Consider the following 24,850-nt stretch of genomic DNA (forward strand, 5'->3'; position numbering starts at 1 on the left):
GACCATTCTTCCTTGAGAGCCTGCCTAGACAATCCTGTCCTAGCTCCTGACCTTTTTTCCTCTGGTCCTTGTCCCTCTTTTAGTTAGGGTTAATTGGTTAATGGCTGTACTGTCCTGAGATGACAAAGTGCTGTTGGGGTGCCAATTAACGTTGGTTTTCCAGTAAATGCCTGCAAAATGTCAGCCACGTAACCAAGATGCAGCTGTGAAGTATCAGGGAATAAAAGACAACTGCCCTGCTCCACACTGGAGGTCAGAAATCTCCCTCATGGAAGGGTGAGATTGGTGTAGCTTCAGAAGCATTAAGGTCTAGCCCTTTAGCTTTTGCTCATTTCATAAGTGGTTTAAATCCCTTTTGTGCTCCTACCCCAAAGTTTCTTGCAAGTAAAAAGAAGCCATCTCATTTTCAATACTCAGTAGCTAAAGGACTTAAGAGAAAACTGCCTATCTGAACTTCTATATAGTGCTGAGGCACCTTTATCTGGGCAACTAAGGTCACCCCAAAAAATTAAAAAAAGCAGGTGATCCCAATGCCTCATGCAGAATAGAAGTACAAAATTCAGCCAAACAGTGCAACACCTCTGCTACAATGGGCCTCAAATACATGGTCCACTGAAAGCACAGAAATAAAACTGGTTGTGCAGCTGAGGCTGGCAAGTGCTGCTTCCCAATAGCAGACAGTAAATGATGTCAGCACATGAAGACCCCTTTGTCTCACTCATCTCTTGCACTTGCTATCACTATAGTTATTGGGATGATATGACATGGGTGATTCCTATTATTTGTATTCCAGGGACACCTTAAGGGCTTATGTGAAGTCAGAGTCCACCTTAAACAGGAGACTCCCAAGAAAACTGTAAACTGTATAACCCTAAAGGTTTCTACACAGCTCAAATTCCACCTTGGTCTCACATGTTTACCAGGGATTACACCCTGTCCAAAACATCAGGGAGACACTTACTGACTGAATGTGCTGCAAGTAAGCTACCCCCTTTCTGCTTTGCTCATGATATTGGGTATGGGTATTCTTGGTGGTAGGTACAGCATAATATTTTTCCATCAGCCATGAGGATTCATAGTTGCCTTCCAGTAGGCCTGCTGCCAGCACACTATTCCCGTACCATTGATGGACTATTATTATCACTGCCATTGCCCAAGAGCACTCAAGCAGGGTATTAATAACAATTAGAGGCTGGCAGCCATCCAGGCTCAGTTCTTCACTCTCAAGGCAGACAGCTGTCACCACTGGTACTGTCCTGAGGGCCAGTCCGAGTTCTGTTGGTGAACATGGGATGGCCGAAGGAGTGTGAACATTGGACTCACTGTTCCTCAGAAGTGGTGGCAGTTCCAGCAAGTCATTAACATGCAGTGATTTTCCACTTTTTGCTATGCAGAGACATTTCCCAGAGGTCAGGCTGAGTGGCTACTTGTGGAGCAAGCATGTGGTCTATTAGCATAGAGGGAACAGTAACGCTTTTATTTTAATAATGCTGAATTGATACGCTGGTGCCGAAAGGCTCAGGAATTGGAAGCAGAGAAGTGAAGAGTGTGATACTGGGGTGGAGGGCAGGGGGAGAAGTGAGGGAGGGAGAAGAAGTGTAAAACCCGATGCCTACATGAAATGACATCCCTTGGGCCTTGTAGGGAAAATGCCTTTCCAGCAACAGTGTTTAACTCCTCCCATGCTAGATGTCCATGCCTTGCATCCAGATCAAATCCCTGAGGCCAAACAGCCTGCTACAGACCTTCACTGTGCCCTGAACATTGGGAAGATTGGGGAAAGACATAGCTTATGAGTTTTGGGGGTTTTTTGGAAAAATATACATCTTTATATATACATAAAATACACACACACACCCCTTCTAGTCACCTTTCATCACATACCTTCACTCACACCACAAAACCCATAAACCCATTACAAAACACACACCTGCAGGCCCGTGCTCCCACGCTCCTGCCCACTAGCCTCCCTACCCCGAACACACAGTCCTGACATAGCTTGCATGTCCCACAAGGAAAGGCAGAGAGAATGGATAGCATAGCATAGTTTTCACATGGGCTTGAGTGCTGCACTGTCTGGGTCTCTATCAGGTGTGGCATAGGCAGCAGCTATGCCAGTTTTCCCTCTCACTCATCCCTGGTCCTTTTGACTTTACAGGCAGGTCCTACAGTTCAGCTTCCATGGTCTAGACTCCTAGACCCTCCTTGGTCTCTTCTACGAGGCTGCCAACAAGGCACGCAGGCTGCACTAGTTGTTTCTGTGACAAAGACATTGGTGCGCTGGGAACTTAACTGAGACACCCGCTCATTTTACACAAGCCTCTCACAGCTAAGAGGGATGGGTGATGCAGGCAGCCAGCATTCCCACCAGCTCAGAGCTCCTACCTCCCTTCCTGGCTTCCCATATTCTACCAACACAAATGGCACTTTCAGGTGGGATTTCAACACACTGGTTGGAAGTGCTGCTCTTGGAGGAGCTGGTTGGAAGGTCCCAGAGACTGGCAATCCCAGGACAGGAGAGCCATGATCATGCCCAAACCTACATAAACTCCCCTCTACAATGGAGTTAAGGCAGAAACTGGGCTCTGAATTCACACCACTATATGTAGGGGTCAGTATGGAAGGCACCAGGGGACACAGAGAAGAACAAATATCATGTGAAGCTCATTAGGACATGTGCATCTGCTTCCTGCAACTCTAGCACAGCAACCCAGCAAAGCTGGGTGATTCAACGGGCTCCTCCTGCGCTTGCCACAAGTGTTCCTGGACCGACTATACCCTCCCCAACCCAGTGATCCAGCCAACTTCCTCACTGTTGCCACCGTCACAGCATTGCCCTGACATCCCAAACACTGACTCAGCCACCTATTGCGGAACTGGCTTCTCGGACACAACTTCCCTCCCTCAGAAGCAGAGCATCTCCCCAAATCCAAGTGCCTTGGTTGGCAAGCAGCATAGAAAATGCTCTCTGTTCCTGCTGGCTTGGGACATGCAGGGCTGTCTGCAACTTGACAAAAGGGGAAACTTGATAAACATCTCCCCAAATCCAAGTGCAACTTGATAAGTGTTATGGAAGTATTGCTGCAAAGCACGGTGCTTGGCCAAATACTCAAGTGCAGCAGCAGTGAAACCTCAGGTCCTTCGAGACCCAGTACCAGAGAGGAACTGAACCACACAGAATGCATACTTGGCATCTTAAAGCTTTTCCCTCCCCTACAGAGCCACAATATGGGTGAGGTTTCATACCCACACATCATAAGGGACTCAGCGCAAAATCCAGGGATGCATAGCACAAGAGTGAGTCCTCAAGCAAGAATACATGAGTACAGGGAGTATCAGAGCAGTTACAACTCAGCCTGGTGACTCCATGCCCTGGAGAGTCACAGTTAGATGCGCTTAAGGCTTTACCCACCCACCTCATCTGTACCATGAACCATGGACACTGCTTTTTTTTCATTCTTGCACTGTTTCTATTTTTTTTAAGTGCCAAACTAGGTGGAAGACGTAGCCAATGAACCAAACACACCCAATCATTCTTGGCAGAGATATGTGAAACTACTGACAGGATGGAGCCATGACATGCCAACTCTTCTCCAAACCGTACACAGCTTGTTCAGACTTCTGGAGAAAATGCCTAGCCACAATCCAGCATGTCACAGTCAAGGGAGTTAACCAGAGGAGAGAGACTTCTTCTTACCCCAAACAAGGGAATGAACAGATGACTCAATTTCCTTCACCTTTGACTTTCATCCAACTCCCCCTCACATTTTCCTCTTCATCAGGAAATCGCCACAGACCCCTCCCATTTCTGAGTGGCTTTTGCACCTGCAAGGGTTTGCAACAGGCCTCTACCATTCCACCACAGAGACTTAATATGGCGAGTTTCATGTCCAACTTTCATGAGCAGGTACAGGGTTATTTGCCAAGCCAGAGGCCAACAAGCTGTACCATTTTCAGGTTCCTCCATGTTTTTCTTAGAGAGTTCTTAATTAAAAATAAACTTCACAGGCATGCTACTGCCACTTACCAGTACCACCCTACCACATTGCAAGTAAACCAGTAACATGGATACTTTTAAACAAATCATTATCCATCCTAAACTGGCTGCTTTTGATCATAAGAGCAAACACTCATTTCTAACAAATGTGTAATATCTTAGAGTGTACCTCATTCAGTGATTCATGTATTGCATACCAGCTTTTTCCTGCATAGCAAAAGGACAGCTACAGTCATTATCTCTAGACCTGAGCAATGCCTCTAGTACTCTCCAGTACTCTCCTTAAAAGGGCTAGTGTCCCTCAGAAAGCAATTGGCTAAACTAATGATCACCATGAGTTAATACCCTGAGAAAAGAGGAGGCACTGAAACAAAGACTGTAAGATGATCAGTAGGAGAACAGCCTTGACAACTCCAACAGACAGCAACTGATTCTAGGAGGTTATGGTCCAAAACAACTACACTGGAGGGGGAGGACAAGAAGAAAAGCCATTTAACACTGAAAGGAAGTTATTTCCACTAGGGTAGTTAGCATTCCTGCTTTGAAGGATGATAAGCAATCTCTTAGTACTTTTATTTTTTTAATAATGTACCTTTTACTGTGATAAGAACAAGGAAAAATATTCTGGCCCTTATCAATAAGTCACATTTAATTCATCCAGCAAATAATCTAGTTCTTTATTCTGCCACCACTCTACAAAACAGCCCTTTGTGCTGGACAGCTGAAAATGGCAGCAGGGAGAAAGAAATATGAAAGTCAGATCGTAATATGCACCAAAAACTGCTCCCGTGACAGCTCCAGCCTAGAAGAGCAGGAAATGGTGTAGAACTGGGCTGAGGGGCAGGATCTGTGGAGCCCCTGGCCCAGGCAGCAGCGGCAAACTCCGGTACATCATGAAAAGAGCTTCCCAGACCCTCTCCAGACATCTGGTGCTAAATCCAATCTTTTCGGAACAACAGCTACCCAGAGTATTTTTAAGCTTTAAATAAGAAAACGAAGTGTTGTTGCTATCATGTTGCCCCATGTTGGCCAAGACCATCACGCAAATGCTGTCAAGAACCCAAAAGCTGCAGTTGCTCTCGTACAGATTTCAACTTGCTCAAGTCAAGTGCAGCTGCTGACACCAGGTGGCTCTCCGCAGCGTGCTTTTTCAAGTGATGTTCAGCACAGGGAGGCATGGACTGCCCGAGCCATGTGCGTGCCCCGGGGCACCAAGACTTCTGCAAGTGGAAACCAAACGCTCCACAAGAAAACGCATCCCTCACTGAGCAAGTTCAAAATAAACAGGCAATTAGACAATTACTCAACCTCCACGTGTCAGCCCCCGTGCTGAAGAGAAACATTTTTCTGGCTCAGGCACCTTTACTTCGAATTTAACCCTTTGGGACAAGGGATTTAACACAGAGATTTCCCTGGGTGGTGAGAAGAGATGAACAGGAAAAAAAATCCAAGAGTTCTGCTCACTGTTACAACCAAGTCACCTGATTTTTAAAGGCTCTTCCAGATGTAACTGAGGTATGTGACACTATGTTCTCACTCTACTTGTCTAGAGCACCAGCAACTCCCAGGAGGTATCCAGTTTCAAATGTTGATAACATTGCCCCTTTTGCAATTTTAAATGTTAGAGCTCAACCCAAAGATGAACTTGTTTTGGAAAAAGTCTGAGTAAAGTCCATTTCCCCTGTTGCAAGTATGCAAGGCAACAAAAATATATCTCCAATCTCCTAAAAAAAAAAAAAAAAAAAAATTCCTGTTGTACAAAGGTCAAGAGCTTTGTATGTGAAAAACATAGCTTTTATTTAACCGATACAAATAATTAAAAGAAAAAACAAACCAAACCAAACCCCCTCATGACTACACTAACCCTCACTCAACCAAAACTATCCCAGAAGCTAGTCCTCTTGAACCAAGGTCCTGAGCTTTTGGCTAAAATGTAATACAAAATACAAAAAAAAAAAAATCAAGTAAATAAAATTTGTCAGGCTTCTATAACGACACTATTTATAAGCTCCTTAAAATAAATAATAATGAATCAGTTACATCGATGTGATTTTGTTCTATTTCACCAAGCAAACTATTCCGTTGCAGCTAGGGTACACTGATAGATTTTTTGGGCAGATACCGATGGCTTATTTTGTTGTTGTTTAAATGAGCCATATCGGCCAATACCAATCCAATTGCCAATATGGAATGTCTCAAAGCCAAAAAGGAGGCGTACATCCAATGGAAGGGAGGGGCCATCACCAAGGAAGATTATACCTCCATTGCTCGAGATTGTAGGAAGGCTAAGGCTAAGGCGGAGATGGAACTGGGACTAGCGACCCGGATCAAGGACAAGAAGTCCTTTTTTAAATACATAGGGGGTAAAAAGGTGGTACTGAGTAATGTGGGGCCTCTGCAGGACATGCTTGGAAATCTGGTGGTCACACCAGACGACAAAGCTAACCTCTTTAACAGATTTTTTGCTTCCATTTTTCTGAGCAGGGACAGGGACATCCCCCCACACTGGGATCCCAGACGGACCCAGGGGAGGCGGAGCCAGGCCCAGGGTCAGTGAGGACCTAGTCAGGGAACTTCTGGAGGGACTGGACATGTTCAAATCAGCAGGTCCTGATGATCTCCACCCCAGAGTGCTGAGGGAATTGGCAGAGGTCATTGCGGGACCCCTGGCACAGCTTTACGAGCACTCATGGTGCTCTGGTGAGGTGCCAGAGGACTGGAAAAGGGCCAAAGGGAGGAGAGAGAACCCAGGAAACTATAGGTCCATTAGTCTTACCTCGTTCCTGGGGAAGCTCTTTGAAAAAATTATCCAGGAGCACATCTGCAAGGGACCAGCAGGGGAGATTATGCTTAGGGGCAACCAACATGGGTTCATTAGAGGCAGGTTCTGTCAGACCAACCTGGTGGCCTTCTATGACCAGGTCACAAAAGCCTTGCACGCAGGTGTCATGGTGAACATAGTCTTTCTGGACTTTAGGAAGGCCTTCGACACTGTCTCTCACCCCATTCTCATTAAAAAATTAGGCAACTGTGGTGTCAACGCCTACATAGTCAGATGGGTCGCAAACTGGCTGGAGGGCCACAGCCAGAGAGTGGTGGTGGACGGGTCATTTTTGACCTGGAGGGATGTGGGCAGTGGGGTTCCCCAGGGCTCGGTCCTCAGGCCTGCACTGTTCAACATCTTCATCAGTGACTTGGATGAGGGGGTGAAAAGCACCTTGTTCAAATTCGCGGATGACACTAAGATGTGGGGGGAAGTGGGCACACTGGAGGAGAGGGACAGGCTGCAACTAGATCTGGACAGGTTACAGAGGTGGGCAGATGAGAATAGAATGGGTTTCAATACGGACAAGTGCAAGGTACTGTACCTGGGGAGGAAGAACCAGCAGCATACTTACAGGGCCCTCGTGGCAAAGAGGGAGTGGAGCTGGAGCTGGTGCTGAGGCAGAGGTAAGCACTGCACAGCCAGGGTGGGGCATAGCATGGAGCCATGGCTCGTCCCGGGGGGAACAGCTCCCTCCACTGCATGCACCCCAGGAGGGCGTGGGGGGCACGTTCTCCCAGGATTTATGCATGGGGCAAGGGCAGGGTGCCGCTGTGCACTGGGACCAGGACCGGGCTCTTCCTGGTTGGGGGGCTGGGCTGGACTGGGCTGCAGTGGTGCTGGGAGTGGGGCTAGAACAAATTTTTTGGGGAGTGGCTGTAACCCCCCCCTCCGCCCCATAGCCCTGCTCCCAGAGACAGCTCCACTCCCTCTCTCACTGCAAGGGCCTCAGTCTGCACTCCCCACACCCCTTCCTTCCCCCACAACAGATTTATCAGCCGGACACTGCTCTGCAAGCTGTCAGGCTGGCCATGTGTATGCTGTGGCTGCACACATGCATGCATCATTTATCAGTGAAATTATCAGCCATATCAGCCAAAAAAAGGCAATTGCAGAAAATGTCAATTTTCATTTTATTGGTGCCAATACAATATGGACTGATGTATCGGTGCACCTCTGCCTGCAGCTATCATGTGGATAACTCAGACATCCACAGTGGGAATTTTACATCAGTATAGGATACAGATTCAAACCCTAGATGACTATAGTTTTGACTCTGTTGGCATATAGAAAGGAGGATGGAATCAGGAGAGTTGTGTGCATTTTAAAGAGCACTTGCATGTCCTGCTTTTTTATACAAGGCTCAGTATGAAACGTCTGAAATGTCCTACATTTTCATTTCATCAATAAGGATAAGCCTGTTTTAATAATTACAAAAGGGCTTGTTCAAGACTTAGTGCAATAGCTAGTTGAATATGATCCATTTACCCGGTGTACTCATGATGAACAGTGCCTATAGTGAAGATGCAAAATCAAATGAGTATAGCCGCTGTCAAAGTAACTCTTTTGTCAAAGTCAGAGCTGATGACATTTGCTCAGCATTTCATGATACACTGACTCAGAACACTACACTTGGAAAAAAAGAAAACCTCCACTCAAAGAAAGATGCACATTATTTTTGGCTCAGTAGCCAGCAGCAACAATTTAAAAAATACACGCTACCCTGGTTTGTGCAACTGTTTTGCAACCCTTAAAAAAATAAATTACCAACAGCACAAACGTGCCAGGTTTGAGATCCTGAGAATACAACTCCTTAGTCTGAATCACTTTTGTCCCTTCCTTGGGGGCAAAAAAGAAAAAAAAACAACAACATTAAAAAGGGATTGGGGGGGGGGAGGGGAAAGAGAGAGAGAGATAGCAAATCAATAGAGAAAAATTTACTAAAATAACCATTTTCAGATAGATTAATACCACTGTCTAGGGTTTCCTGAGAGCTTGCACATTCCCCACCAGTCTTCTGCAAAGTACTGGATATTTCCATCTTTGCTTCTACTGTACAGCATAGAAGGAGGGTGAAGAGAGGAACAAAAATAACTTCACTGAACCATGAGGGTGATACAGAAAATAAACTAAATAGAGTACATGCCAATGGCCTTACTTCTGGCCAACAGACATCCCCACAGGTCAAAGGAAGGTCCAGCCTTTATTTATACCATGTATTTAAACATATTCCATTCAGTCACAGGACAGTTATAGGGGAGGGGTGGAAAGTGTTGCAGCATGAACTGGGCAAGACACTGAAGCAACCCCCCTGCTGCCCACGGCTCTAGACTGAGATTAGAAGCCACAGAACCCAAGGCACGTACTGGAAGAGTTTAGAATAATGCTAGCTCCCTGGGCTGCATCTCCCCTCTGAATCCCCAGTGCTGGCTCCAAGTCATCATTAAGCACAAGACAGTTGCGCTTTATTTCCCTCTACATCTAGTCACAGCCCCTAACATCTCACTTGCTGCTGCCTACTATTTCTCTCCAAAAACCCTCAGTATTGAAACAGACTGCACTTAGCAGTAGCATTTTTTCCACTCAAAAGCTGGAATGTACATGTATTGGGGTGTTTACTTTAGATTTTGATTAATGCCTCATTGACTACAAGGAGCTAGATGCTCTACCTGACAGCGCAAAAGCAGCAGCTTCCAAGTCATGCATAAATAAGCTGGTCATGCCAGAAGCCTAGCACAAGCCAAGCTGCCTGGCTTCTCAATGGGCATTTTGGCTCCACTGATTTTAGTGGTAATCAAATCCCAGCCTTCCACAATATGAAAACACGGCCCCCATGCTTCCCTGCACTTGTCTCTACGCATGCTGCCTCTATACTATGGTAACTCAGTCTTTGCAGGACAACAGCAGGTGCAAAAGGGAACAGAAGTTGCACTCTCACTTGTTAGGCAGCTCTGCTCTTGACCAAAGTCAGGACACGGCTGAGAGACAGAAATACAGAAGGGAGGTGTTAGTCTTTGGAGCGATGCCTGGCCTTCCACCTGTAGAAGAGGATTGCTAGCAGCATGGCCATGACAGCAGTACATTATATGCCCTATTAATCTCAGACAAAAGGGCACGGACCTGATTATTTTACAGGTGTATTCATGTCAGTCAATTCAAATAAGCAGCATTTGGGTGGAAGAGAAGAGCCAAATGAGCTAAAAATCACTAATCAAAGCCGATCTGTTGCTCAGAGTGAACAGTAATGACACCTGGCCAGAATTTTATCATACACTCATTACAAGCATTCAATTACGAAAAAAAGTCCCCCATTCCGAGAAATGCATGCATCACTATTGAGTCAGAAACTGAGAGCTATGAAAGTTCCCCTCCCCGTTCCCTCACCCACTGACAGGTTATAAAAAGTGCAATTAGATTTTTTTTATGGTAATTTTTGGGACCCCAATATGTGTCCACTAAAACCTCTCAGTCTCTGATTTTGGATATAAGGTTCTTCTGAAAACAAGTCACTGACAGAGGCTGGACTAGAGCCAAGGTCTCTTGCTCCACAGCCCCTACTGCATTGGCTCTGTCTCATCTGGACAATGCCTCATAAAATAAATGCTTAAAAGAACCCCCAGAAAACCCGAAAACCCATAAGAATATTCATGCAATCAGTTCATGCCATAATCCTTACATTCAAATGCCTTTTTGTGATGGACATTTCCTCTGGGGAGGAGGAAAAAACAAACAAACAAGATTCAGATCCAGTGACTTGAGATCTTTCCAAGGATGCCACATTATGTTAGCTCTGTTAGGTGTGCAAGCATGATTCACAAGATAAAGCTAGAGATTTCAAATAAGAATCCATAGTATCAAGAGCACTCTGACCTGTTGTGGCCTGAGTGCTTTGCATTTTGAAACAGAAGAACTGTTCTATTTTTTTCTGTAATCAAGTAATCAGTGAAGCTAAGAGCTGGCATTTTCTGAGGTGTACTTCAAGTCTAAAACTGATAATAAATCGCTGCTCCAATCAAAACAAGTAGTAAAAGCATTTGTTGGTACTTAATAACTATTAATACAGCAACCAGCCCTCATTTCTTTTCATGTCAGAACAACTCTGTACTCTCAGATTAGTCACAACACCTACTGTGCCCTGGCCAGCTCTTTTTGGTCTCCTCCAAATAGCTCATATGAGGTCACAAATCAGGACAGAGACAGAAACAAGAAGTGGGCAATACAATAAACTAATGCAATCATGGGACTGTTGATGTTAAGCTATTGTTCCGCCTTTCTTAGTCCAATTGCAATCTTCATATGATATACAGGCAGTCCTCGGACTTATGACACAATTGGTTCCTGAAAACGGTGTCTTAAGTCAAAACGTTGTAACTTGGAACCAATTTTCCCATAGGAAACAATGTTATAAATGAGGGATTGTTTCTGAACCAAGGCCCGATACCCTGTTTTCACTAGGCCTGTGTGAGTCAGAAGCGATCCGATCTGGCTTCAGATCTGGCCGCTTCAGATGCCAGGGATCCGATCTGGAGGTCCAGACTGGGTTTCTGCTTCGATCCGGCTGAAGTAGCTCCAAAGCTTCAGAGCCACCTCGGAGATCTGGCCATAGAGTATAATGGGGAAATCAATTAAATATCTATAACTTTGTTGTTTTTTGTCTGATTTGGATGAAACTTGCAGCGGTGGTAGCCTCTGCTGAGGGGATGACGTCTGCCCAGTTTCACGATGATCCCTGCAGGGGTTTGGGAGGAACTGTACCCCAAATTCTTGAAAGCAAAACTCATGTCACATCTGTGTGTTACACTGGGGGGGGGGGGGGGGAGGGTTTGAAAACTGCAGGGATGGTAGCCCCTGGTGAAGCCACAAAGCCTGCCAAGTTTCAAGAAGATTGGTGCACGGGCTTGGGGGAAACCACCTCAAGCTGCAGACAAGCAAAACTCGTGACATGGGTGACACTGCGTGTATGAAGGCACAGCAGGGTGAAAACTGCAGGGATGGTGGCCCCTGCGGCAGCCACAAAGCCTGCCAGCTGTCAAGGAGATAGGTGCAGGGGGGTTCTGGGGCCCTGCACCCCTAGCTGCTGGCAGGCAAAACTCGTGACTTGAGTGCTTGTGCAACTGACTGTCTCTGTCTTGGGGCAGTTGATTGTCTGTATTGATTATTTCCTCTCCTTAATCTGTGGCTTTGTAGGTGTTAATCGTTGCTAATTAACTGGTTACCTTAGCTAGCAACTGTGTATTGAGCTGGTCCCTGAGTGAATCGTGATTGATTGGTAACTGGTAACACAGTAGCTTAGCAGCCAGGTCTGCAGTAGTGTCTCCCAGGCCCCAAGACGGACACAGTTGCACAAGCACCCATGTCATGAGTTTTGCCTGTCAGCAGCTAGGGGTGCAGGGCCCCAGCACCCCTCTGCACCAACCTCCTTGACAGCTGGCAGGCTTCATGGCCGCAGCAGGGGCTATTATCCCTGCAGCTTTCACCCTGCTGCACCTTAACATAGTGTCACCCATCTCGTGAGTTTTGCTTGTCCGCAGCTTGAGGTGCAGTTCCCCACAAACCCCCGCACCGATCTTCTTGAAACTTAGCAGGATTTGTGGCCTCAGTAAGGACCATCACCCCTGCAGTTTTCACCGTCTCCCCCCACCCCCACCCTCCCTCTATGATGTAACACATACATGTGACATCAGTTTTGCTTTCAAGAATTTGGGGTGCAGTTCCTCCCGAATCCCTTCACTGATCTTCTTGAAATTTGACAGACTTCATGCTCTCAGCAGAAACTACAATCCCTGCAAATTTCATCCAAATCAAACAAAAATACGGCACAGTTATAGATATTTCACTGTTTCCCCATTATACCCTATGGCCGGATCCCCGAAGCGGCTCTGAAGCTTTTCCAAAGAGCTTCGGAAGCTCCAAACCACTTCAGAACACCTAAAGAAGCCAGCGTTTCAATCCGGACATACTGCTTCGGACGCCGAAGCATCCAAAGCTTCTCCGGATCTGAAGCCTCGCACAGCCCTGGTTTTCACCAAAAATAACCCAGAATTTTGTACTCAATCAATTGTAGATGAGTAATATAGCTACATTAATGTATTTATATTGTAAATAGCAATCATATTGATTTGGAAGGACTTCTTTGAGGTGACTTTGCTGCACTTTTTGAAGGGCTCTTGGTTTGACTTTTTGAAGGGTTCTTGGCCGGATTCTTCTCAGGAGTCTTTGCTGGAGGTTTTTCTGGAGTCTTGTCTGCTTTCTTAAAGAAAGTGTCCAAGGAAGTTTGGACAGATGTTCTCCAGGGAGATGGGTGACACAGCGACTTGGTCGCTGTCATGGCATCACATCAGATCGAGCATTGCAAAGTCGAAACTGACATCAAAGTTGAAACAGTGTGTCAATTTATAAACCTTGTAAGTGTGAAATGTTGTAGCTCGAAACGTTGCAAGTCAAGGACTGCTTGTATATGGCTGGCACGAATGCCCAGTAATTACTGGAGAACGCTTGCATACAAGCCTCTTGAGTTCTGCTCCCAGCTCTACCACTAGCACCAATTTACTATGTAACCTTGGGCAGCTTGTTTTACATCTGTATATGCCCCAGTTGGTCTGCATTTGAAAATGATGTGTAGGCATTTCTGCCCTTTGAGAAAAAAAAAAAAAATGAAAGAACTTGAAGTGGCTTGGATTTTGTGGTAGACTTTTTTTTTTTAGTACTCAAAATCCAGATCTTATGATTTTTTTTTCCCCTGAAGGATTCTATAGATTATGGAGAAGTTATTAGGCTTAGGATACTAGATAACCAGAATGTAAGACCTAATCATTGGAGAAGGGAAGTGGATTTTAATGAGATCACTTAACACACTTCCCTGTGTGCTTGTTTTGGTTTAAAACCTATTTAATTTAAACACTAGATAAACTGTTGAAAGAAAAGCTCTCTTTGTTAAAGATTCAGTGAACAGGACCATCAAGAGACCTATGAACTTTCCCTGTCTAGTCTAAATGAAACATCCAGCAAGCCAAGATAAAAATGAGCATGCTAAAAACTAACACTGGAACACTTTTTCTAAGATTGGAAAACAAATGCAAGACCACACCTGTTGAGTCTTTATACATCAGAAAGAGGCAAGAACAGGACACATATTGGGGAGTTTTTCCACTTCCTTCCTTTTAAGACAGGAATACTAAGAATGCATTGCATTCAACAGCTTGTCTAAGTCTATTCCAACCGTGCAGCTGATCCAATAAAAGATATCGCCCACAAAAATCCTTGCCACTAAACAGCAAAGTAGCTTATACGGAGACCTAGTTAGCATTTGCCAAACAGTTTTTAAATCCTCAGAAAAGAGGCGCCAAAGAAAGGCAAAGAATTACTGGCATCTTTTATTATTAGCAATGGCAGCATGGCTCACATGGCAAATGTATAGAGAAAGCCTTGTGCTATTTACAGCCAAATGACAGACCAAGTCCTAGGGAGCAACTTAACTCTATCCCTCATGTGCACCTCAGGAATGACAGTCCAACACCTGGGCCTCACATGACAATTCAGCCCTAGGAGTGCAGTTAATATAGATAAAGGCTCCCTTTGGGCCCGTTCTAATTTGCTATTCACCCTCCTTCTGTACAGCTGTGCTGCTGCTGCTGACATTTCTTCAGAGCTTAAACAGAACAAGAAAATCTGGCAGATACCTGAACCACACCAGTAAAACAGGGATGTTTAGCAGGGTTGGCCAAGAGGGATGTAGGCAGGGTTAAAGTGCCCTAGGGGTAAATAAACACACTCATACACACAGCACACACAATCTGCTGGCTGGCTACAAGATGGGCTCACTCCTGTTACTGCCTGGCTGTATGCCTGCAAGGGAGAGGGGCAGGGAACAGCCCAGGGCAGACAGCATCCAGACCTGGTGTAAGAGGACACACCGTGCCAGTGCTGGCTTTGAGCATTCTGGTACCAGTGCTGCCAGCACTCTGGAAATAGCAAAAAAAAAAACCCCAAAAACCTCTGAGAAGTTGTAGAAAACAATAATTTTAAATAAAAGCATAGTTATTTAACAGAAAAGTATTTAGTTCCTCTTTTGAGTCCTTTCTACTTTCCCCAGTGCCCAGAGAGTCAAGTCCAGCAGCCTCCAGAGCAGCATCCGATGAGAGGATACTGCCACTTGATGGCCACATGAAAAAAAAGCAATGACTCCCCAACACCCTGGACAAGGACTGAATGGGCTTTGAATGCTTCAGCTTCCTCTTCCAAAGTAAATCAATAACTAAAGAAGTCAGAGGAAGGGCAACACAACCACAAAGTGGTTTCTTGTTTTGATTTTTGTTTTGTTTTATCTTTTAAGCAGAACCTTTACTTTCTGAGACCTGGGCAGGTTGCTCCAAACCTGGAAAAAAAAAAAAAAAAACTGGCTTATATGCATCTTCATTTGCTTTTCTTTGCCTCCATCCAAGCAAAAAGAATTTTAATGAAATTTAGATTAACAACAAAAACATCTCATTTCTGGGCTTCAAATTCACTGGCAAAGTTTCATCCCAAACCAAGTTTTCACAATCAGGTTATAAACTTCTTGACAAAACAGAAAGGAAACCCTTCCCCTTTTAAAATAATAAAAATGCCTCCAGGCTAATAAGCCTGGGCCCAGCTGCTAGGAATGAGAGAAATTCTGCTCCCCCTCACACTCCCGCCTGGTTCCTATTCTTGACACGGCGCCTTTTCCCCAGGAATCTCCCACATAGAGGGCAGGATGCCAGACCACACTGGTTATATTGCTGATTGCAAGTCTGCATTGTTTTGGGCTTCTGTTGCTGTTACTGTAAAGAATTCAGAAGCCCTGAGAAAGAAAACAGGCAGCAACCACATCCCAGTTCTCTTCGCTGGGTTTGTTTGTTTTTTACAAAGGGAACAAATTGTGGGGAGAAAGTTTTAAAGACATGCAAGGTATAAATGGCTGTACCAGCTATTTACAAACCTAAGAATAACTCAACTGATTTAAAAGGGGTGAGTGAATGTGTAAGTGAAATCCAGTAGTTCTTGCCAAGATCCAAACTTTGGGTTCTGCATTTTCCTTGCAGGAGCTGAGGGCATCAATACAGCTACCTACTCAGCTTGAGAAAACACAGATAACTTCAGTTACTGCAGGAAAAAACACAGACCTGGCAGGTAAAGTCGTTTTCCAGTTCATATGAAGAATGGAAACAAAGAGCAGCACAATGCTGAGGGTTTCCCAATGTTAGTGACCAGCAGGCTCCCATAAAGTTGGTTACTTTATCTATCCAGTGTGTCCCACGTTACCTTCCAGCAACAGGTACTAAGGCTGTGGAACAGGAACAGCCATTCATATTTGCACAATGCCTAGATTAGAGGGCTAAGCCTAGCTGAGAACTGTAGGTGCTACTGCAATATAAATATTAGTCAAAATAATCAAGGACATATGTCTTGCACCTTCTTAAGAGAGCTGAAAATATACTCTAACCATCTGGAAAAATTGGGGGGGGGGGGATGTTTAACTTGAGAAGAGGGCAGCAATGAGGATAAAGAAGAGGTAGTACAGAATCAAAAAAATGGTGTCCTGCTCATTTTTTCCCCTGCTGCCAGGTAAATTGCTCCTCACACACTCTTCAGTGCACTGCGTGATATTCCCCTAATTTGCATATAGTCAAGTGGAAAATTCTGTAAGGTAGAGATCTTATCATCACACTTGTCTACAACGGGTCCCACCTACCAGAGTGCCACAAAGAGAGGCGGATTTGTTTGGCAACACTTTGTATCAAACCAACTCTGTAGTTCAACAAAACTGCAACCATACTACAAAGAATGGTGATTTGCTGATGGTGGTAACAGGAAAGCAAACAACTCCACGTGCAAACTCACATGACTCTACAGCAGTTCCTGAGACAGATGTTCCCTACCCCTGGGAGATGCGGTGGTTCATCAGCTGACAAACCCTTTGGAGCTGCAGACAAGAGCTTAGCGGCATGTAGAGAGCAGCAGAGCAATCAAAGTGTGAGAAATCCTAACCACTCAAAAGGAAAAGTTGGTTCCTGGAGCCAAGACAATTAAACACATACAAGAAAATGCTTGTTCTGAAGGACCCTGCCCTCTCATTCCAGACTCCCTGCTCAGAGGTATAACAGGGATTCAAAGAAGCTGCAAACACTTGTCATGGGATAGGTTTTTAAAGGGGGGTGGCAGGCAGCAGGCAGAGCTAGCTGTGCTGCAGGTGAATCAGATCAGGAAGCTCCTAGCTTATCACCAGCCTTTTTCAGCTTCATCAATCACAGCCAGCTATCATCACTGGTTTACTCAGCTGCACACAATGCCCTACTAAGAAGCAGGGTCCCTACTAAGGGAACCGAGGTGCTATACACACAACCCACAGCTTAGAGTCCAAGAACTTCTCCACCAAGCAGGTTGGTGGAGATGCCCAGGATGCACAGCAGGACACCCCCAGCCATTCAGGGAGTTTGCTATGGATTCTCCCAAGTGGCATATTTGCTGGTCTCCAGCTCCTGCATGAAGCAGAAAGCATTACAAGACAGAAAGGCTAGAATGGAGCAAACTGCAGTGTGTTCCCAACGTGCAGAAGACTGCCTTTATTCAAGATTAACTCCATAGTTCATGCTGCCACCTCTCCCAGTCCCAGTCTTCAATAACATTACTTTGCCCTACTCCAGAAACTTGAACAGAAGGCACTCAAGCCACTCAAAACACACTAGACTTCAGAATTCCATTGTGGTTCAGTATGATCATCCTTGTTTTATACAAGGAAATAAGTGGGAAAAAGCTGAGAAGTGATTTGTCCGAGGCCACAGAGAATCAGTGGCAGATTGAGGTATACAATGTAGATGTGCCAATTTCTAGTCCCTCTCTACTCTGGAGAGACCGCCTGGCAGTCAAGAAACCATCTCTTCTGCCTGAAGACAGAATAAAGCTGGCCTTACATTCTTTTAAGGCATAAACTGTGACAACTGTTGTAGAGACCTTGATTTGGTTTTGGAAGCCAGCTTTCCTCACATTATACAACCAATCCAACTCTGGTGTACATAGAGTCCACTACACTTTTACAGATAGATATATAGGTTTCCCTAACTTTATGCTGTACGTGCGTTCCTGGAAAACAGCACATAACTCGAATTCGCATTAAGGAAACCCACTTTGCAACACATCCCTATTTATTACATTGTAAGACCTCAACTATACTGACCCCCTAACCCATTTCTACCGCTTTTACAAGACAATTTTGGTACTCACCAACAGCAAACATTACGCAAACACAGGGTAGTGGTGAATGTTACCGTAATGGGGATGGCAACTACAGAAACACGTCGCAGACAATGAGCAAGGAGCACAGATCCACACAGGAGACTATATTTTGGTGCGCGTCACTCCCACAATGCACCGCACAAAGCAGCTGAGTGCAGGCTTCCACTAATCGCATAAGAGTAAATTTATCTCACATATAACGAATTTTTGGTATAAAAAGGGTCATCGCATAAGAGTGAATTTGCACAAAAAAACCCACATAAAGAAAAAGGGAAACCTGTAGTACCACCCTGAGCCTTAGGGTTAGGGACAGACATTCCAAAAGCTGGAGCCTGAATTGATTCAATCTTTGCAGGTTAGTCGTGTAGTAGGGGGGACCTGCACACCCCAACCGCTGGATTGCACACCCCAACCGCTGCCGCTCACTCCCTGCACAGGGCAAGCGGTGGAGTAAGCCCCCTACTGCCCGCTTTGCTGAATGCTGGAGGGACCGGGGGCGGGGAATAATCCCGCTCCCTGGCCCCCACCTAAGCAGCCCTGCTGGCCGGCCTGGCCGCTCCCCCACCACACCACTGCAGCAGCGAGGGGGAAGGGCTCTTGAGAGGGTCTGCCTGCTCCCACCATCGCTGCTGCTGCTCACTGTGCTCCGTGCCTGGGGCAAGCAGCAGAATAACCCTGCTCCCTGCCCCCTACCTAAGAGGCCCTGCTGGCTGGCATCTGTCCCCACCTTCACCCAGGAGTGGCGAGGGGGGAGAAACCACCATGGGGGCAGCAGCCCCTGTCATGGTTTCCAGGAGTGTGACCCCTTCCCAAGGGGGGGGGGCTGCGCGTTGGGGCAGACAAAGCTGTTGCAGACCGTGGCGGTGCCACGGTGCTGCCACACAGTCTGCCACAGCTCTGCCTGCCCCACAGTGCAGCCCCCCACTGGGAAGGGGCTTGTACTCCCCAATACCATGATAGGGGCTGCTGTCCCCTATCAAGAGCCCTGCTCTCTCACCGCAGCAGGGCAAGGGCACAGCCAGAGGCCAGCCGGCAGGGTCCCTTAGGCGGAAGACAGGGATGAGGGTTATTCCGCCTCCCTTTGGCATCTGGCAGAGGGAGCAGAAGGGGGATTACTCTGCCACTTGTCCCAAGCAGGGAGCAAGCAGCAGCAGTGGTCCCCTGGGAGCAGGGGGGATAGAAAAAAGAATAATCCCCCTCCCTGCCCCTTCTGCCTCAGGGTCCATGATCTCTGGCTTCTGGCCGCATCCCGACCCTGCTGCTTCAGCAGCAAGGGGGGAATCAGCCAGCTGACACAGCTCAGGTCCCTGCTGGTGGGACAGGGAGGGGAGAATTAAACCCCTCTCTGACCAGTTCAGCCAAGGCTAGTGCCAGGGTTGGCGATGCTCCTGCCACTGGAGCAGCCAGCACGGAGAAGTGCAGGTCCACGCTGGTGGGACAGGGAAGGAGGGAAAAAATAAACTTCTTCCCTACTCCCTTCCGGGCCAGTACCTGGCCAGGCCCCTGCTCCAGCTGGGGAGCAGAGAGGTGGGGCCAGATCTGCTGGGCTGCAGCAGAAAGCCCAGCCCAGAGAGCATGCTGGGATGCTGGGGGACCCTGGTTTAACTTAAACCAGGAAGGGGTCTGGGACAGACACTGCATAAACCAGTCTGAACTCAATCAGTTAAGTCTGATACTACATTCAACCAGGTTTCTCTCAAACCAGTTTTGGCCATTTTGAAACTGGATGATGTGCACTGAACATCTGTTCTGTGACAGGTATAAACCAGTTTAAGTGATCAGAAACTGGTTTATGTGTAATGTCTGTCCCTAGCCTAGGTGTTCAGACTCCAAAGTGAGCATAGAAAAGATAGGAGATGGAGAAAAATGGCTCTCCAGAACAAAGGAACAGCACTAATCACTCAGTAGCCCTGATCATTAACTCAGTAATAAACTGAGAGTGGGTTACACAAACAGGCCAACAGTTATTCCAAGGCCCTGACCATTCCTACTGCTGACTGACTAAGCACCTTACCCCCCAACCAGCCACACAGTAAAACAACTATACATTTTGGGTTACGGGTGATGCAGCTGAATCAGCAATGAAGGAACAGGCCAAAGGCAGCATCACGTGCCATTTCTCATGGTTTTAGGCACTAGAGAAACAAAAAAGTAGCTTTGCATACCAGAAAAACAAAGGGAAAACACCCAGCTTGAGATTCAGCACAAGAGCAGCTGGGTTCTCCTTTCCCAGAGTCCATGCCCCTTTCTACTGGTAATAGCTATTATTAAAATAGCATTTCCTGCAAGCCTTCAGAGGGCCAGACTGGGCTTCTAGCCTCCACATCTGACCTATTACTCCACCCTGTGCCTCTCTAAGGTCTAAATGTTAATTCCTGACTTGCTGAAAATACCACAAAGCTTCTAAAGAATCAAGGACATAAGTGTGAATTCCATATGCAAGATGTGAGCTGTGCAGCTTTTTGGCCTGAGCCAAGACATAGAAAGATAGTCAAAATAGCTAGTGATTCCGAGTTCTTTGCTTGTCATCTGGGCAACCCAACACTCTTTAGAGAGGCTCAAGTTTAAAAAATATTGTGCACCTGCTCTCTAAACACCCCCCAAAACAAAAGAAAATCACCAGCCACTTTTGAAAGTCTTGGCCCTGGCGGAGAACATGTCCTGACAATGATAACAAGACAGAATGAACTCACCATACAGCAAAGTTTTGTCTCCACTTCACTGTGGTTTGACTGGTTCTGAGTACATACGCAGTTTCCAGCTCCATCACTGTCCCAATCCAGGATGTCCTGGTTTCCAATCACTTCTGGACTGTGCTGTTTAATCTGCCCTTCCAGACAGGCTCTTTCACCTGGTTCACGTGTGCATCTGCACTGCCGCCGAGCAGGGTTGTTCAAATCAAACATATTCCCATTGCTCGGAAGTCCCTTCCCTTTAACAAGCCCCCCTCGGCACCAGACACAGTTGTCACTGAAGCTGATAACACTTGAATGATGCTTCCAGATTCTCAGAGTTTTGCTTTTTATTGTCTGCTCACAGAAAGGTTCTTTCAAGGCAGGTGGACTGTCATCTGCTATTAATGCATAGTCAGGCTCATCTTCAGAACTAGCCACATTGCACCTCAAACAGAGAAAACCATAGAGACCTTCTTCATCTTCATTTTGAACTAAGGGGTCCAAACTTAGAAACTTATCTTGATGGCCTGGAATAAAAGGCAGCTTTATCCTGTGCTTGGCACACCCTAGATCCATGGTCCACGCAAGGAGATCACCACTCTATTGGAGAAATGCTGGCAAAAGAAAAAACATGCATTTAGAAACCATTTTTTCTTGCATTACTGATAGACACCCACAAGCACATTATATCCAGTTAGTTTTTCCCTCATGTGTGCTACTTCCTCACTACTTCCCATTTCGTTCACCTTGGGGAGAAACACCCTGTTATTGAAAAGCCTTCCACATCCCATTTTAACAAGAAAAACTGAGCATCTCAAAATCTTTGGAGTATTTATTACCCATGACATGAGACAGATGGTGTTATGCACACATTTTACTGATGAAGAACTGATGCATAAAAGCCTATTAATTTACTGCCCAAAGACCCTACAGAAAGCCCGTAGAGGAGCTGAGATTTGAACCCTGGTGTAGCAGGCTGCACGGCTAAAGAGCTGCAGGTAGTAAGCAAGTGATTGCAGGCCTGCCTAGATGACTGGGTCAGTTGATGAAGATAATTTGCTAGCCATGGGGAAGTTAAAGGTTTCTAGAAAAGGGGGAGAGAAAGAGAAGGCTGTGAGGCTAGAAGCAGCAGCATTGACTCAGGGTACTCCCTCAGGATCTGGCAAAAGACTGCAGGATATAAATTAACCCATTATTGTTTGTTTGGTGATTTGATGATTTATGTTGTACACTGTGGGGCAAGTTGGCCCCAGGGAAATAAAGACTGTGGTGTAAACAGACAACCTGCTACACCTGGTCACCCAAGCCTTAGACTGGTCCCCTGACTATTCCTCTTCTCCTATAGTTGTTTAGTTAGCTTTACCTTCTGGCTTTCTCATTACTTTTGGATTCCAAGCTGCAAAATACTGAGGAGGAAGGTTCATATATGGAATAACCTCTTTTCATTTACTTTTTTTTATTTTATTAAAGAGGCAGAAGTAGTTGATGCATGACTTTTATGAGATTTTCACATCCTCGTTACATATCAGTGGCTGCACAGACCTCAGAGACACAACCATATCCAACCAGGCAGTCCCCCAGGGCTGTACCAAATCCTGACTGGTATGGGACTGGTCCAAGCCTACACCTCCATCTTCACAGGTCCAGCTGCCACACAGAGAGCTTCGATCCCAGTACTAGAAACACATAAGTAACTTTTCATTTACATGAACAATTCTTGCTCTCATTTTGGAATGGAAAATTACTCACAAAATTATTGACACGTGTAAACCAAACCTGCAAACACACGTTGTCTCTGGAAAATCTGATTGCAGGCAGTTTACTTTGTAGTTAGAATATGGAAACCAGAGAGAAACACAGTTTGTACAAGTTATTAAATGGGGAGAAGGAAAGAGGTTCAGCCTACAACAGCACCCTTTACACTGTGAAATATACAAGCCACTGACTAATCAAACCCAGGTTAGTTGCTTTCCCTGTCCATAGGTAAGAATTCTCTGAATGGTCCTTTTGGTTGTTTGTTTGTGTTACTAGCCTATAAAGCACAGCAGCAGCAGCAACGTCACATAGATCCCCTTGCATATACTGAAACATAACAAGCATAATCATCACTATGAGTTCATATCTGTTCTTTCTCTGTATATTACATCCCAAACATTGGGCATTGTCTCTTCAAGATGACTCAGGGCATTTTTTCAAAATCACAATGCACCATTTCCTCATATTTTTATGTTGCATTTATTTGAAGTAGGGAGTCCTTTACAGCCTGCAAAGGAAAAAATGCTTGCATTTAAGACTAGCACTGGTAGGGTCAAGAAACTGAGTGAAACAGAGCCACGGTGGTCCTGTTGAGACATGCTGTACCTGGATGCTGTTTGCAGTTTTTCTTGCACGCTGTCAGACATCTGTGGCATGAAAGATGTAATCTCAAATTCCACACAGAGTGCTGTGACTAAGGCTCACGCTCATACAAGAGACAAGATAAACCAAAGTAGGTAGGTATGCATGTGGACCTAGTCTGCAACAACTAGTCTGATGGGTATCTAAGTCTAAACAGACCAAGTTGGCCCTACCCCCTTCAAGTCAAACCTCTTGTCAGTGATGAACATGAGGATGAAATATTTAGCTGTGTAGAGGAAGCATGGCCAGCCTATCCTGCATCTGTCTTGTGGAAACAGAAAGACCACAAGAGATCAGAACTGATTCTCTGCAACAAAAAATTCTCTATTCTTTTTCTGTAGTCAAGAAATCAGTGAAAGCTAGCATTTTTCAAGGGGTGCCTCGAGACTAAAAAGTTTGAGAACCACTTGTCTAAAGCTTGTATTTACACATATCCCACCCACTTCCTTCACTCCGCAAGATAATCACCCTCAGACACTAGCTGTCAGAAACACAGATCCTAGAAATTCCTCACAGGTAACAGTACAAGTCACAATGAGAAGGTAACAAACAGACACAAACCTCTTCCTACTCAGTTTGCTGCACGACTCAGAAGCTTTGAACAGTTAAATACACACAGAGGCAAGCAGCATCACCGAACCTAGTGGAACCGACCAGGTTGGGAACAACGCAAACTACTCTTATCACGGCAAGTGCTTTCTCAAGGCTTCTTATTCTCCCTAGGATTTCCTCCATGTGCCTTTTGTTTCTGCCCTTCAAGGCACCAGGTCACAATCACGGCTTCCAGCTAAGCAGGGCTGAACACAGCTCCTGCCAAAACCCCTTTTTGTGCTGCTTCTAGGTAGAGGCGGGAATCGCTAGGGAGCAGGGTGCATACGGGAATTTCCTCTGGCAAGTGAAACCGCACGGGTCTTCGCTCCCTTTCACATCACTGCTCCGCGCCTGGTCCAAGCACAGCGGAGGCCTGCTGCGCTGGCACAGCTAAGGTGGGCCGTGCTCTCTGGATGCCGGTTCCTACCTGGCCTCACCCGCTCGGCCGAGCGACTCCAACCGGAGGCAGGTAGCCGGGTAGCATCCATCTCCTTGAGCCCAGACAGCAAGGTGATGACAGGGCAGGGAGATGGCGAGGCCCCAGCTAACTTCACGCCCCTGATCCTTGGGGCCTGCTTCCTCCGTCACCTGCGAAGAGAGGCAAAGGTGGAGGCCGCAAATCTGTTGCGCCTGCAGACCGCTCCCGGCCCACAGCCCCCCTCGGGGGGAAGGAGAGGGGCGACGGCCAGGCCACAAGGCCTCTGGAGCCGAAGCCTGGCAGCTCTCTGAGAGGAAGGAGCCCCCAGCCCAAGCCCCGCAAGTAGGGGGCAATCCTAGCGGCGCCCCCAGCCCGCCCCGGATCTCCGTCCTTACCGTCCCCGGCTTCAGCTCCGGCTCCGGCTCCGGCTCCGGCTCGCCGCATCCTGCCGGGGAAGGGGCGGGAGCACCGCGGCCCCGGCCCCGCGCACACGCGGCCCCTCCCGCGGGAGGCGGGAAGCCGGGCCGGGCCGCTGCAGCCCCCCCGGGCAGGGCTCACCGCCGCTGCGAGGGGCCCGTCGGCTGGGCACGACAGGTGCGGCCCGGGCTGCGGCGGCGCGCGGGCCACGGGGCTGGTGCCCGGCTCCTGCTGCCGCGCCCGGCGAGCGGCGGCTCCAGGCGGGCGGCGCTGCAGGG

At 46.7% G+C, this 24,850-nt stretch overlaps 1 protein-coding gene across 1 annotated transcript in view; it reads right to left on the bottom strand.

The window, feature by feature from the left end:
- STARD8 (StAR related lipid transfer domain containing 8) overlaps window positions 1-24,618 on the bottom strand; it is a 116,366-nt gene extending 91,748 nt beyond the window's left edge. The window contains exons 1-3 of the mRNA XM_006274731.4: window positions 24,551-24,618; window positions 24,165-24,325; window positions 20,768-21,363 (exon numbers count right to left, since the gene is read on the bottom strand). Of these exons, the coding sequence (XP_006274793.1) occupies window positions 20,768-21,325 (558 nt within the window). The 5' untranslated portion in view covers window positions 21,326-21,363; window positions 24,165-24,325; window positions 24,551-24,618. The remainder of the gene's footprint in view (window positions 1-20,767; window positions 21,364-24,164; window positions 24,326-24,550) is intronic.
- Between the last annotated feature and the right edge of the window lie 232 nt (window positions 24,619-24,850).

The sequence above is a fragment of the Alligator mississippiensis genome, chromosome 8 (assembly GCF_030867095.1).
Source record: "Alligator mississippiensis isolate rAllMis1 chromosome 8, rAllMis1, whole genome shotgun sequence".
NCBI lineage: Eukaryota > Metazoa > Chordata > Crocodylia > Alligatoridae > Alligator > Alligator mississippiensis.